General features: G+C 40.8%; 1 protein-coding gene across 2 annotated transcripts in view; it reads right to left on the reverse strand.

Moving 5' to 3' along the window:
* NCKIPSD (NCK interacting protein with SH3 domain) overlaps nucleotides 1–15659 on the reverse strand; it is a 158187-nt gene that overhangs the window by 80304 nt on the left and 62224 nt on the right. Inside the window, exons 1-3 of one of the 2 annotated variants that reach the window (XM_042451692.1) lie at nucleotides 11771–12119; nucleotides 11304–11416; nucleotides 5023–5218 (exon numbers count right to left, since the gene is read on the reverse strand). In XM_042451692.1, the coding sequence (XP_042307626.1) occupies nucleotides 5023–5218; nucleotides 11304–11350 (243 nt within the window). In that variant the 5' untranslated portion in view covers nucleotides 11351–11416; nucleotides 11771–12119. Of the gene's footprint in view, nucleotides 1–5022; nucleotides 5219–11303; nucleotides 11417–11770; nucleotides 12120–15659 lie in introns of those variants that run through there. The other variant, XM_042451691.1, reaches the window with a different exon arrangement.

Consider the following 15659-nt stretch of genomic DNA (forward strand, 5'->3'; position numbering starts at 1 on the left):
AAGGGGTAAAGACAAAGAGGAGACACATGTAGGTTTTCTTCAGTTTAATGCATACAGAGCATTTTTTAAAACTCAGACTGGAAAAAAGTCTCAGGCTAGACAAGGCCATTTACAATGCCATTCATTCCCTGTAGAGGCTCATGACAGGAAAAAACTTCAACTAGTATGCAGTGCTTAAGCTCCGTACAGCTAGCAAGTACATTTCCAAAGTCACACACTTCTCTGTGAGTGGATAAAGTTGAAATATTGATTGCAGAGCATGAGGACAGGGCAGCGAGAAGTGGGGCTACTGCTCTGTCACATTCAGACTGGAAAGGGGGTAGCAGTCCTGTATCACAGGGCTCCCCCCTTTCTTGTGGGAGCATGGCGGGGTGAGCAATAATTGTAACATTGTAATATCATAACAAAAGTGTTGATTCAAGTCAGACAGAGGTAGGCAGCTTGTGGCCCTCCAGATACTGAACTGTGACACTTTGGTGAGAGACTATGGGAGATGCAATCCAGCACCATCCCACACTCACAACTTGCTTATCAAAGACTACATTTTTCCAGTACAGATTGAGTTTCTCTTATCAAGAATTCCAAAATTCAAAATATTCCAAAAACCAAAACGTGTTTCATGAGTGGCTGAGATAGTAACATCTTTGCTTTCTGATGGTTCACACATTTTTGCACTCAAAATTATTAAAAATATTATATCAAATTACCATCAGACTATGTGTATAAAGTGTATATGAAACATAAATTAAATTTTGTGTTCAGACTTAGTTTCTACCTCAAAGACTTAAATTCACAAAATGGTGGAAGATATTTTGAGAATTAAATTTCAATTAAAACTGGAATTAATTTTGTTAGCAATATTGGATGACTGACTAGAGACAAAAATATGGAAGTTATGCAGTATATGGAAACTATGAGAATGATTTGAGCACAGAGATGAAAGAGACAACAATTCCACAAGAAGACTGGTTGTTGAAACTATGAATTTGCAGAAGTGGATACGCATACAATTTTAACGCTTGGTAAATCTATGGATTTTTTTTAAATGTATGGAAGTTGTTAATAGATTATATGGAAAATAAGTGGGACTCTGCAAGGATTTTAGGTTTTTGAGAAATATAGAATTGTTTTATAAGTGGAACTTTAGATAAGATTTTATTAACTTTTAAGAGATAGGATTAATTTCTGAACTTTAATGCTAATTGGGATTAATAAGACCTCCAAAACTATATTAAAAAGGTGGTAATTCTTAAATAAATATTAGGATTTCAGCTAACTCCCATCTCATACCGCTGAAACCTGAGGCCTACATCCTTGTTTTTATATACTTTTGCTGTCCTCTATTATTTTTTATGCCAAGACTAGGGCTGTAACCAGCATGGTTACAGGAGAAAGATACACTTTCAGAGAAGAGTTTAAAAGCAGATACTAGAGAGAAACTAGTTTAAAGAAAATGTCACTGTAGGAAAATGGCAACACTGACTAAAGAGCCAATGGAAGACAGCAATGAACATATTTCTTTATTTAGAAACTGCCTGCCTTCAGTTCACCTATATCACAGTCAAAGACAATGTGTTCTCAAAACATTGGCAAAATGTCATTTGATTTTTCCTTGCCTGCTTCTATAAACACACCTGCACCAAGGCCAACTTAGCCTTAATTACCTGACATTTAATAAAAATTACAGGCTCTGCAAAATGTTAGATATGACCAGGAACAGCAGGATTTAGCCTTCTACTTCAGTTGGCTGACTTCAGGGGAAGCTGCATTGAAAGGGTTTCAATAGTTTCCACGAAACTTCTCTCTTTGACTCCTATTTATCCTTCATTTACAAAGAGATTGAAAGCTGTACTGAAGCTTTAAGTGGTGCTCAGGAAATCCATCTTAAATGGAATTTCTGATTTGTGTAAACACAGGTTATTTTTAAAACTCACATGTGAAGCTCTCAAGATGAGACAACACATTCACTACTGCAATGAAGGATGGAAATTCATTATAAGAGGTAGAACTATACTGTACCTTACAGTAGCAACCACACATTTCTCAAAAACAGTCTTGTGTGTGTTAGGGGCAGGGGCTTAACCTTTCCTTTCTACTGATTCTTCTATGGGCTTAACCTTTCCTTTCTACTGATTCTTCTGTGAACCCCCACAACAGCCAAGCTTCTTCCATTTTCAGTGAACATCTAGGGGAAAATGGTTGGATGATCCACACTGGTGAGTAACCAGCTACCAGAAGAAGGGTTACATACATTCCACCCAGTTCCTATATATACGTGCTCCTATCCAGAACTAGCACTCTGAGACAAACATAGGTTTGTTGCCACACTTATCAGAAAATAAACAATTTTGTTCTCGGCTGCGTCAATTTGAGCTTCCTCTGCTACAGTTATAGTTCCTCTGCTATTAAAAAACAAACTCAAAAACCTAAAATCATTTAAAAACATTTTTGTTGTTTGCTGCTTTTCTGTCCATTGACTAGAAATGGGAACCTGTGAAATTGAAGAGTATCAGGTCAATTTCATGCTTGTGATGTTTGCTAAAGAAGCACCACCCAATCTTCCTTCACCTTATGCTACCCCAGCAGACATTCACACATGAGAACATATAATCAGTCACACCCTTATATCAGTTTTGAAAACTGATTGTTTCAGGTTTCAAACTTGTTCTTGCCAGAGATACCTGTGTAGAAACAAAGACACACCTCCGCTTGCCAAGACATGGAGAAATGTCCTACGTTAATATGATTTCAGACTCCAACAGATCACATATTTTCCAAGCCTATCTCCTCATCAATTATTATAATTATTATTATAGTTTATTTCTAAAGCACTGTAAATGTACACAGCGCTGTACATACAAATGATCAAATCAATAAAAATAAAATCTGCCAATGGCATAAAATCTAAAAAATATGTATAAAACAATAGGTGATAATATAAAATAGAATTGGTTAAAATAAGCAAGCATCAAATCACATTTTGCTAAAAGAATGGATTTTCATTGTGCTGCTGATAGAAAACTGGAAGGATTTCTGACTATAAAATGTATGCCCTTTGATTCAGGCCCTCCAAACCCTAATGCCCTTCTCCCAAGCCCCTTTTCATGGCAATGTGTGTCTATTGACCCTCAGAGATTCCCCTCCTCCCCGGAACAAGCTAACTACTCAGACACTGCTTAAAAAGTAACGATGATGATGATGCTACCAGAAGGCCAAGGTTAAAACCAGAAAATAAGTTTTCAAAGTGGAGATAAGAGGGTCCTTAAAGATCAGTACAAGCTAGCAGATGTTTATTCTTCTATCTGGATAGTCAAAGGATACACAAGTATTTTCTCTCCTTGGTAATTCTACGTTCATCATCTGACATAATGTGCAAACCGCATTACGTCACAGCGCACTGAAAAGAGACTATCTATAAATCTTTCCCAAGATTATGTATGGGAAGCTTCCTTCCCTCTAGTCGAGGTACATGTTTTGCTGAAGTTTCACTTAGGTAAGAAATATAGTTGGGGGGAGAATTCCATTGCCCATCTTTCTGTCTGTACATACGTATTCCTAGTTTCTCCTGTTTCTTCCAAAAGAGGTTTAATAAGTATATTTGCCTCGAGTACAGATGTAAATAGATCAAGAAATAAACTGTTGTTGCTGACAGCATGCTCCATTCCATTTAAGAGAATTCTTCGGTTACTACAAGTGTTAGTTTCTTCAAAATTATTACAACAAGCAACTTGCCTTTTTTTCAAGTAAGACATACCCTTACTCCTTTTGGGGGAACAGATTTCTTCCCAAGCTCATACTTTGGTGAGTAAATAGTTTCAATCGTTCCATGCTATCAACTTCTGCCTACAAACTTAAAGACATATCTGGAAGCTACATAATCCTTGATATATATTTAAGCTTAAGCAAAACTCTCTTTGCCAATCATATTTTCCATACTTTCTTTGTCATTAGGAAAGTAAAGATTTAAGGTATCTTTGTTATGTTCAAAGGAATAAAGAGCATGCCCATTTATCCCCAAAAGCAGTAGAAATTAACCCTCTCTATATTAAAAATCAGTTTGGAGGATGGAAGAAGAGAGACAAAACATTAAGCAGTTCCATAATAATTTTTACAACCTCTCCCCCAAGGAATTTTCAAGTCTTTAAAAGAATATCATTAGATTGCTGAATATTCTAATTGTCTCCCACAACTCTCTCTTACACTACCTTCCTCCTGGGGATTCTAAAAAAGCTTTGCAAATGGACAAAACTCTGCAGCCAGGTCTATTCTGTACTTCATGTCAGGTGCAGTAAATCTAACAGCAAGATGACACTTGCCAATCCATTAACATCACCTATACTCACCTGCTTTCTTCTCAAAACAGAGCACTGAGATGGAATCAAGCAGATGACAGTTCTCACTTTTTCTCTGCATCATCTATGACTAATAAGAATCTATGAACTCCAAGGTTTTCATGGCCGGCATCCATAGTTTTTTGTGGTTTTTTGGAGCTAAGTGGCCATGTTCTAGAAAAGTTTCTTCCTGACATTTCACCAGCATCTGTGGCTGGCATCTTCAGAGAATGTTCAGAGAACACTCTCTGAAGATGCCAGCCACAGATGCTGGTGAAACGTCAGGAAGAAACTCTGCTAGAACATGGTCACTTAGCCCAACCCCCCCCCCCCAAATCTTGAAACTTCAGTTTATACAACTTCTCAATAGCTTGTTCGTTCAGTTAAAAAAAAAAAGCTCCTTACCTCATCATTCTTTCTTTGTATTTATTTCCAATGATCAGCATGTACCACAAACAGAACATTCAATATTAGGAAGGAATAATTACCTCCCAGTTTAAGAAAAAACAAACTGAGTCCAACTAACACATGCAGACAAGAGAACGTAAAATAAAAGATACAAATATTCCAGCAATACTTTAATTTTATTGTTGTTTTAAACTGAATGTTTCGAGTCCCAATTTTTGGGGGGAAGCAGGATGATGACGACGACGATGACGGCAATTAATAATAATAATAATAATAATAATACCTGGTAAAGGCCATCTTCATCCTCTTGGGTGTCTGTGTTAGGCAGACTGTGGTGCCGTTCATATCCAGTCCTGCAGACACCATTGGGCTGCCTGACTAGGTCCAAATGGTGGTCACTGGTTGAAGGAGTTACTCCATGAGTAGATGGTGAGTGACTTTTACGAGAAACAGTTTCCTTCCGATGATGGATCAACTTCCTATCAATGTAACATAACAGTCAGAATGAGGAGACAAGACTTAAGGGACTGATCTAAGTCGCAGCACACAGCAGACACTGTAGAGTGGATTTATCATTGCATAAATAATGATTTCATTTCAAAGAGGTAATAAATCTAACACCACTAAACTAACAAGGAAGTTTGGACTTTGGATATAGTTTGTATAAAAAACATCAAATTCATCTAACTCTGATTCAAAGTATAAATCATTTTTACCACTTGCTGCACTTTTGCTCATGTCTCCTGACAGAATTAACTGCAAAAGGATTTGAGGCAGAAAGGGCATGTCTCAAACAAAACTAAAGTACCAGCATTAGAACACTGATCACTGTGAAAGGTACATTTCTACACAAATATTTCAAGAGCAGAACATTTTAATCTGAAACATCTAGAACCTTAATGTGCAAGAAGAAACTTGATTAAACTTTTTACTGCCCTTGAAGGAAAATCAGTTGCAAAAGTATACACTCAAGAGATCAAGCTATGGTGGGAAACCTATTACCTTCCAGGTACTGTGGCAGACCAACATTCAGAGGGCCACAGGTTCCTTACCCCTAGCTTAAATGATTGGTGCCACATTTAAGATAGCACTCCTCTCCTCCAGATTCCAAGATCACAAAAACCTTTAATATCTTTGATATCTTAATGGTTCCACACAATTCTTAATGCAGACTACTGTAAGCATCTTTCCCCCTGAAATTTTCATACTCCAGTCCTGAAGGTATAGCTTCTTAACTCTCTTTTAACTCTCTTTTACTATATCTGGTTACTACTTCCCTTTAATTACAGAGTCCAAATAGAAGGGCTGTGAATTAGGTCAAGTCCAACATGAAGTAAAGATACCTTTAGTGGGATGGGTGAACTGAGACATGAAAATAGGCATCTGTCGTGCCCAGCATGACTGAGGACTCAGAGGATGAGAGGGCTGAGTTAGAGTCCCAGTTTGAGCCCAAGGCTGAGCCAGGCGTAGCTGGGCTGCCAGCTCATGCAGAGTCTGTGGCTACCAAGGAGGCTCAAGCAGAGTCGGTGGCCTCCAAAGAGGCTCAACCAGAGTCTTTGGTCTCCCAAGAGGCTCAGCAACCAAGCCTCCCAGCAGCAGAGTTTTCAGGCATAGAAGAGGATGAAGAGAGCATACCCATCTTCTACCAGCAAAAAGCTGAAAGGGTGTACCTCCAGCGTTCGAGGAGGCTTTATGAAAAACACCAATTAATCAGCAAACAGGTGAGCTCATGAGAGCTGGTAATATAAATAGGTGAAGGACGCCAAGCCAGTTCTAAGAGATTATCTGAGTTTGCTGGTGAAAGCATGCTTGTATCTGACTCTCTCCTTGGCCTGAACTCTTGACGCTCACACTGTTTTCTCATCTTTACTATCTGGAACCCTTGACCTATGGACTACCTTGTTAATCTGCCTCATCAGAATCCTAGACATCAGACTGCTTGACTATTCTCTGGCTAGACTATTCTCGTGTCTGAGGGTGGTGGGTGAGCCACTGGCAATCAGTGTCCACTAGCCAGTAAAGAGGGTTGACCCTCTTGGAGGCAGAGGGGATTGATGATGGATCAGCCCAGGAATGGCAAGCAACCTCCAGGAGGTGTGGCAATGGTAAGATTGAAGTAGGTGGTGAAGAGGTATCTGGGTCTGATTGGTAGATGGGCTCATAGACAGGTGGAAGGTCAGTATGAGGTTGAAGATCAGGAGTTCGAGTCATATGGGACATCTGTTCAACAAAGGAGTGGAAGGGCCCCGAGGTCTTCCTATTATGGATATGGAGTCATTGAAGTACTTTGATCTGACATGGCTGAAGGGTTAGAATGAGATGATGGAACACAGTCTCAATGTGAAGCCATCTGTTGAACTCGAATCCCCGGAAGAGTGGAGGGGGTGGAGGTGGAGGTATTGGTCCTATGGTGGCTGTGGGACCCAGTACAGACAACCTTGGGGGTTGTATAGTTTAGTTGAGGGGATGGAGAGCAGTCCCCCCATGCCCTAAGAGCCTTATGAAGGGATTGAGATGGGGAGGCAATGTCCAACCTGGATAGGTGGATGGGCCACACAGGACTCCAATATCTAGGCCAGTGGGGCAAAGGAGACCAGGATGCGACCGAGGAATGTTGGGATCATGGCTGGTCTCACGGTTGCTTCAGTGGAGATTTATCTAATCTCTCAATACCATGTAGGCTGGAGGGTGTGGGAGAGGTCTATTATCCTTTAGCACTGATGGAGTGGCATGAGTTGGATGGGAAACGGCCGATCATGGGGAGGCTGAGATGAGAAGTTGACAACTGTCACCTCAACAGTCACCATGGTGCAGCTGGTGTAGAGAACAGGACAGTAAGGTGGGAGGTACTGACCTGTAGTTAGGGTCTGTGGAGATCTGTCAGATAAAACAGAGGTACTGTACTCGCTGTTGGGACCTGTAATCCAGGTATAGGAATGAATCAACCGATCCTGGATGGGATCACACTCCCCTCAAAAGACTGTGTTTGCATTTTGGGAGTGCTCCTGGACTCACTGCCCCTGATGGCAAATCAAGTAAATGCGATGGTCAGGAATGCTTGTCATCAGCTTTGGCTGATACGCCAGTTGCATCCTTTCCTGGAACCAGGGAACCTGGAAACCGTGATACATGTGCTGGTAACCTCATGACTCGACTTCTGCAATGCACTCTACATGGGGCTACCCTTGTACCTAGTCTGGAAACTTCAATTAGTTCAGAATTTGGCAGCCAGACTGGTCACTGGGGCAGCTAGAGGTGACCATATAACACCTACAGTCCGTCCTTCTCTTACGCGGGGATCCGTTCCGGACCCCCTGCGTAAGAGAAAATACACAGATGCTCAAGCCCCATTCAAATGAATGGGGCTCGTGCCTGTGGCGGTGGCGGCACACAGGCGCACACCACATGAGCACGCCCCATTCATGTGAATGGGACGCACCACCCCTTGTCCCCCTGCACAGTTTTGACCGTATGCTCAAAGCTGCCTATAACGCCGGTGCACTGTATATTGAAATCTCTCTACTGGCTGCCTATTAGTTTCCGGGCACAGTACAAGGGGTTTGTAATGACCTTTAAAGCCCTTCATGGTCTGGGCCCAACCTATTTGTGGGATCAAGGTCCTCTGGGGAAAACTTACTGCAGCCAATAAGGACTAGGCTGGCTGCGGTTACCCAGAGGGCCTTTTCATCTGCTGTTCCCAAATTATGGAATGGCCTGTTGGAAGAGATCTGAAACATTACCAACCTTGACAGCTTTAAAAAGGCTGTCAAGATGGATCTCTTCCGACAGGCCTTCCCTGAATAACTCACCCGGTCACCCATTGATATGGACCCCATAGAGAACATTCCAGGATGGAAATCCGAAGAAGCTAAAAAAAACCCCCACCCCACTGAAATATTGAGGGAGAACTGCGGGAGAAGCCTTAAACAATCCATTGGTCAAAACCGAAAGCAAAATAGAAACACTATGGAAGCTCTCAATGATGCTTACTGATGAGGCAGACGAAAAAGAACTGGGGTCTAGATGCACGTGGGGCATTATACAGGGAGGCTGAGAGGGGCGGGGCTTCTGCCAAAAAGCACCAATCATACTGCTTAGAAGTTCCAACCAGTACTGTGCAAGCACATTACATCCCACATGTGTGTGTCACAGAGACCATGAAGAAGAAACAGTCCTTCAAATAATCAGGATCCAAGCTGTAAAGGGCTTTATAGGTCAAAAGCAGCACTGAATTGTGCCTGAAAACGGACCAGTGACCAACTGAGCTGCTGCTGAAAAGGAATTGTGTGCTTCTTGTAGCCTATTCCAGTTAACAATCTGGGTGCAGCTCTTTGGGCCAAATGAACTTTTTGAGCACTTTGCAAAGGCAGCCCCATGCATTATAGCAGTGATTCCCAAACTTTGGACCTCCAGATGTTTTGGGCTTCAGCTCCCAGAAGCTTCAGCCATCTTGATCAATGCTCTGGGATCCTGTGAGCTGAAGTCCAAAACATCTGCAGAACCAGAGTTTGGGAATCACTGCATTATAGTAATCTAAACTGGATATAACCAAGGCATGTTCCATTGTGGCCAGAGTCAACCTGTCCAGTAATGGGCACAATTGGCACACTAGCTTTAACTGTGCATAAGCATTCCTGTCACTGTTGAAACTTGGGCCTTCAGGCTAAGAGATGAAACCACCTAACACAGGCTAAATCCCTGTTCTCAAATTTGTCTTTCAACTGACCAGGAGCACCTCTGTCTTATCTAGATTAAGCTTCAATTTGTTTGCTCTCATCCAGTTCATTACAGCTTCCAGGCAGCAGTTTAACACTCCTTGAAGGAGTCACAGAACTTGGTATCATCAGTATACTACTGACATCTGACTACAAAAGTTTAGACAGCCTGTCCCAGCCATTTCATGTAGATGTTAAATAGCATATGGGACAAGTCTGACCCTGAGGGGACCCTACAGACTAATAGTCAAAGAGTTGAGCAGGAATCCTCAGCACCACTTGCTCCTAATAATAATAATAATAATAATAATAATAATAATAATAATAATACTATTTATTTATATCCCGCCTCTCTACAAAATGCAATCAGGGCAGCTTTCTGCTCCTGTAGAACAGTACCTCCAAGTACCACCCTAAAGATGGAACTCAGAAGGATACCATGGTAGATAGTATCAAAAGCAGCTGAGAGGTCCAGCAGAACCAACAGTGGCACACTCCCCACATTGAATTCTTTGCATAGATCATCTACAGAGGTAACCAAAATAGTATGCAAAACTGTCTCCATTTCTGTCTCATTCAGGAACCCCTGGAGTTGAGAAGACATCACATGCTCTAGCACTTCGCCCAAAAATGGAAGGTGGAAGATTGTCTTATAAATTATCTAGCATAGTAGGATCCAGGTAAGGTTTATTTTCAGAAGAGGTCTTACCATAGCCTTAGCCTCAACCACATTTGAAGGCCAAGAAAATACAAGATCAGCTTGTAAGCCAGTATTCAGCTATCATTTTTTTTACCCCACTTGCAAGAAGGCTAGTACAACCTAGAAGAAGAGTTCTTTACTAAATGAAATGGGATGACCTGAAGAAAAAGAAATATCAACAATTTAAACAGTCCTTCAGTACGCTGACAAACATTCATGCACATTGTCCTCCAGCTAGAGATATGGACACCTCGAATGCTTCAGAAGGCAAAGAAGATTTCTCAGTAATGAAAAGATCCTTCTAGTATTCATTTCAATGATATCACCTATTCCTGATTACAGTTCTTGGCACAAGTGCTCCATTTTTAACAGCATGCAAATTCAATTACATTCCCAAAATGAACTGGAAATCACATTTGATCTCTAATGGAATTTAATTGATGACCCAAAGCCATTTATTATTGTAACGATGATCTGCTGAAATCTACAACTGTATCTTCTACTTTACCAAAAGCAGTTTCTTAGCATTCCAGATCATGTTACATACACTGTCTAATCAATTCTGAAACATCACAGATTTCCTAGAGTAAGTCAGTCCTCTGGACATGGTGGAACTCTATGAGCCAAACCATATGTTATAAAAATGACTTAGAGGCACTAGAAATTAACATCTCTTTATTCGTTTTCATGTAACATCTAACAAAAACACTGCAAGATGCCATTGTGCTGTGTGTCTGACTCCCCTCATTCACACCAGCCAACAGTACAAAGCGAGCGAAGAGGGCAAGGACGTAGCTGGGTCCATGGCATCCGGACCCCCCTTCTGTTAAATACAATGAATAGTGTGCGCTGCCACGCCCAAGCCCCATTATAATGGTGGCACTTAGTCTGGACCCCTCCCTTCCCAAAATCCTGGCTACGCCTCTGAAGAGGGGAAATTCAGAACTCAGTGACATCACACCATGAATTGTTTACATTAAATACTGTGAGGACAAGAGAAAAATGGCAGAGTGGGCCAATCTCAGAGTCTCTCATAACACTGTGTTTGGCCTTGAATGGCAAGTATGTGACTTCAACTGAATTTGCATTCAGAAAATGTGTCTCCATTATTTCTATACTGTCTCAAACGTTCTTGTTTTATCTACTTACTGGAGGACATCTCTTTGTTCTAAGTTGTATTTTCCCCCATTCTTCATTGCCACGTTATGAATGGCCTCAATCGCTCTGTCAATTGATTGAAGAACCACATCTTGTTCCAGCACCTAAAGGAATACAACATACTTCTGTCAAGCGCTTTCACTCTCATCTTCCCATCAAAATTCACAATGACAATATGAAATTGACAAATGCAACCATCTTAATTCCATTTTAGAGATAGTCTTAGAATTCTCGGCATTACTTTTCATAGTCCAAGCCTCCGAATACATTTGAAAGAGAAATCAATTCTCTCATTCTATTTCTTATAGGTATTTTGGTAAAAGTTTCTTTTAGAACAAACACAAAACCCCCAATGTTTTTCTAATACACAAAATGGATTCTGTCTGTAAAAGATTTATTGAGAGAGTAGAAAAACATTTGTTTGAAAGCACTGGAGGATACATCACAGCTCCACTCACCCATCTTGGGCCCTGGAGTCCCAGTAATCCATTACATGAAGATCAATGGCAAAACTTCAGAGGCACAAAGCAGCTCTTCAGATCAATTTCACATTCAAATTGCTACAGTGACTCTTCCACCCTTCACTGCAAGTTGCAAGAATGTTAAATTTACTTCCTTCTGCTGCTCCTGCTTGCCTCTGGGAAAAGAGGAAGGTTGGACTATCTCCCCACCATGCACCCTTCAAAGAAATTTAGGCAGTACTACAAAACACACACATCAATGCAACCAGATACCAGAAACAACCCATGCTTGCTCATTTGGATGATTTCTACCTGTATTACCATTATTTTGCTGTTGAAGCAGGCAACCCAGGATGCTGACTTGTATCTTTATTCTAGTTTACTAATCATTTTCCCAGCAAGCTCTTCAGTCAACATAACTGGTTGATCCGATATTTTTATGACAAACTGGAAATCTAACTAAACCAGAATTTATACTGAAACAGGAGAGCAACTGATAGAATTTTGTGAGACCAACAGTTATTCATTGCAAATACATTTTCATACAACCAGAGAGAAGACTATATACACATGCACATCACCAGATGGCCAATATAAAAATCAAACAGACCACATAATTGGATGCTGAACATGGAAGAGTTCTATTCTTGTGGCCAAAACTAGACCAGGTACTAACTATGGCTCATATCATCAGCTCCTTATATCAGAGATTAGAGTAAAGCTTGTTGGGATACAGCAACTTCACATGCTAAGACCTTTCTAGTAATGCATGTCTATGGTAGTTCATTGATTACTAACAACCCCCCTCCTCACTCCCCCTCCTCATTTCCTGTTTACCATGAGGACACCTAATTTCCTTTGTCTTGAGTGAAGAAGAAGCAGGATGAGTCGCCATTAGTACTAAACTTGCTTGCAAACTCATCAGCATGTCTATCTCTGGAGCTGGATGCATGCTGAGGGAACATCTTAAGATGTATGGAGCCTACTTTTCTACCTCATTTTTCTTGCAACATGAAGCTAGACCTGTGTATCTCTTCATACACATGATTTTGTAAGTAAACTTATTTTTCTTTTTCACTTTTAACCAAGTGAGAGTGTGTGTTTTTATTGGGGACACGTGGCTGGGAGAGGAGTGAGCTAGATAAAGTTTTTATTCCTGCTTGTCCCATCATTTTTCTGCTGTGTAAGCTCTGCTAGTGAAATTAAACAATCTTGCTTACTTTCTTGAGTTTTCTAACGATTCTCAAGAAAGAACTAAATTTCCCAACAAAGCTGAAGTAGTAAGAAAAAAACAGTAATCACACCAAAATATAACTTGCAGAACATCTCAACAGAATTTACAGACAATGTGAGAAACAGATTTGCTTTATTAAGCATATTCGACCAGGAATCAAAAGAGCTATGGACAGAAGCCAGAGACACAATCAAAGATGAAAAAGATGCTATATGTTGCCAAAAAGAAATACAAGAAAAGAAGACCTCTTGTAGGCAGAGGACAATGGATTTTTCAAGAAGCCTCTCTCCACAAGATGCCTGTGGTCACACAGGAATGGAGACAGATTGGATTGCAAGTAGGGTTGCCATAATTCTCTACCACAAAACAGGACAAAATGTAGGACAAAATTTAGCCCAAAATGTAGGATATTTAAGAAAAATGGAGGACCTTAAATGTCCTACATTTTGGGCTAAATTTTATCCTACAATTATCCTACATTTTGGTCTACATTTTATCCTACACTTTGTCCTGGTTTGTGGTAGAGAATTATGGCAACCCTACTTGCAAGAGAAGAGTCTTGTTCATATGCAAATAGACTTTAAATGTCCTGGACTTTGTTAAACTTCCAATTCCCACATGGCCAGGAGGAGGAGCCAGCCTGCAAAATTTACCCCCCTCATAACATCTTAACTAAGGACAGAAACAACAAAATGCAGGCATCTTACTAACATCTCCAATTTATTCTCCTGTTTGGTTTTTAACATCTTGTGTGATGAAGAAGCCAATGGAGCTTTTAAAGCTTGCAACAAGTATATTGTGCATTTTGGTTGGCCAATAAAGGTACAGTGTGCCCTTTTTTTAATGTGGGGGATCCGTTCCAGCCCCCCCCCCCCGCGTAAAAAAACCCCCACGTATGCTTGAGCCCCATTGAAAGTAATGGGGCTTGTGCATGCAGCGGTGGCGTGGCAGCACATGCCTTGGACATGCACCCCATTCATCTAAATGGGACGGGCCACTCCTTGCGCCCTGTGTGCTCCCGCGTGCCTCTCACAACTTTCATCATATGCTGAAAGCTGTGTGTAATGCGGGTGCACTGTATCACTGAATGCAGCTGTTCAGCAACTAGTGTGCAAGGATAAAGATAATTACTATAATAAAGGATGCAGAGAAATAGAAGACAGCAACAGAAAGGGAAGAACATGGGACCTATTCCACAAGATTTGCGAACTCAAAGGAAAATTCAGACCAAGGCTGGGGATGCTCTATTATCAGAAGAAGAATGTATTATACGATCAAAATGAAATAAAAAGTTTATGGAAGCAATACACTGAAGAGTTATATAAAAGAGATAAAAAATGCTAGTCTGAGCTATCCATTCTGGTCTAATGAGATGCTACTTCTGCCTCCAGAACACAATTCTCAAGATGAGCAGACCTCTCCATAGAACAGACAGAAAATGAGATGAAGAGCATGTGAATGTTATTCTTATGACATCAACTCACTGATGTCAGCTAAAACTGAACACTTAAGACATTCAGACTATCTGTTTCAGGTAACATCCCATCTGGGTTGTCCCTTACTCCCTCTCCCCCATCAGTCAGTCACTATGTAATTTCCATTTCAATTCATAGCAAAAGCTCCCTGAACATCAGCTGAGTCCTTTATTGTGTTTATAATGCAATCCTGTGCAACATGCATGCAGTGCTTCAAAAACTATAATGGTCAGATTAATACTGCAAGTATTTTTTAAAGTATCCTTCTTTAAGTACCTTATCCAGCAACTAAAACTTGCAAGAATCAAATGTTAGTTACCTAAATTATCTAACATCCTATCAGTACTATATCTTGCTATTTACTAGTGTGTTTCTTAAATACAAACTAAACATCATTAAAATATCTAACTGTTAAAGGGAAAATGAATCTTATCTTTCATTTTTTCAATTTTTTTTCATTACCTTCTATTCTTCATATTGGTAACCTCTCAAAATGATTGCTTAATCTCTGAAACATTCAAGAACTTCAAATATTTTTAGGCTGATTAGATTCAATTTACAAGATGATGTAATTTTTGGACCCATACCCAAAATAAGTATGTGAATTCCATGGGACAGGTGATTTCCCAAGATAATTCTGCCTAGACTCAGTAAAAACTCACTGGGAAGAAACAGTCAGCTTTTCTTCTCCCTTCCTTTGTTTTCTGAGAAAGAGAAAGGGAGGAAGGAAGGAAGGAGCGAAAAACAGGGCAATGGTGCTAGGGAGGCAGATGGTGAATAGAGAACACAGGAGGGGGTTAGCCACAGCAGGAAGGAGGATGGGGGACAAGGCCAGCGCTGAGAGAAGGTGCATTTAAAGGTGACAATGGGAAGTTTCATAATAACCTAGAATGTTCCATACAGTCATCAAACCATCAAGAAAACTGTAACATTCAGGATTGAGCTAGCAGTCAAATATAGAGGTGTTACAAACCGCCGCTTTGTGGTGGTCTCCCGGCACTGCTGTTTGCTCCGCGAGGGAGCCGCCGCAGCCAAACCGCACGGCTCCCTTACAGAGCAAAAAAGAAGCTCCAAACTGGAGCTTCTTCTGGTGGCGCGCTAATGACGCCGCGAGGCGCCAATGGCGCACTCATGACGTCATTAGCGCCGCGCAACGTGTGGACGCACAGTGTCCGTT

This window comes from Sceloporus undulatus, chromosome 2 (genome assembly GCF_019175285.1).
Source record: "Sceloporus undulatus isolate JIND9_A2432 ecotype Alabama chromosome 2, SceUnd_v1.1, whole genome shotgun sequence".
Lineage (NCBI taxonomy): Eukaryota > Metazoa > Chordata > Lepidosauria > Squamata > Phrynosomatidae > Sceloporus > Sceloporus undulatus.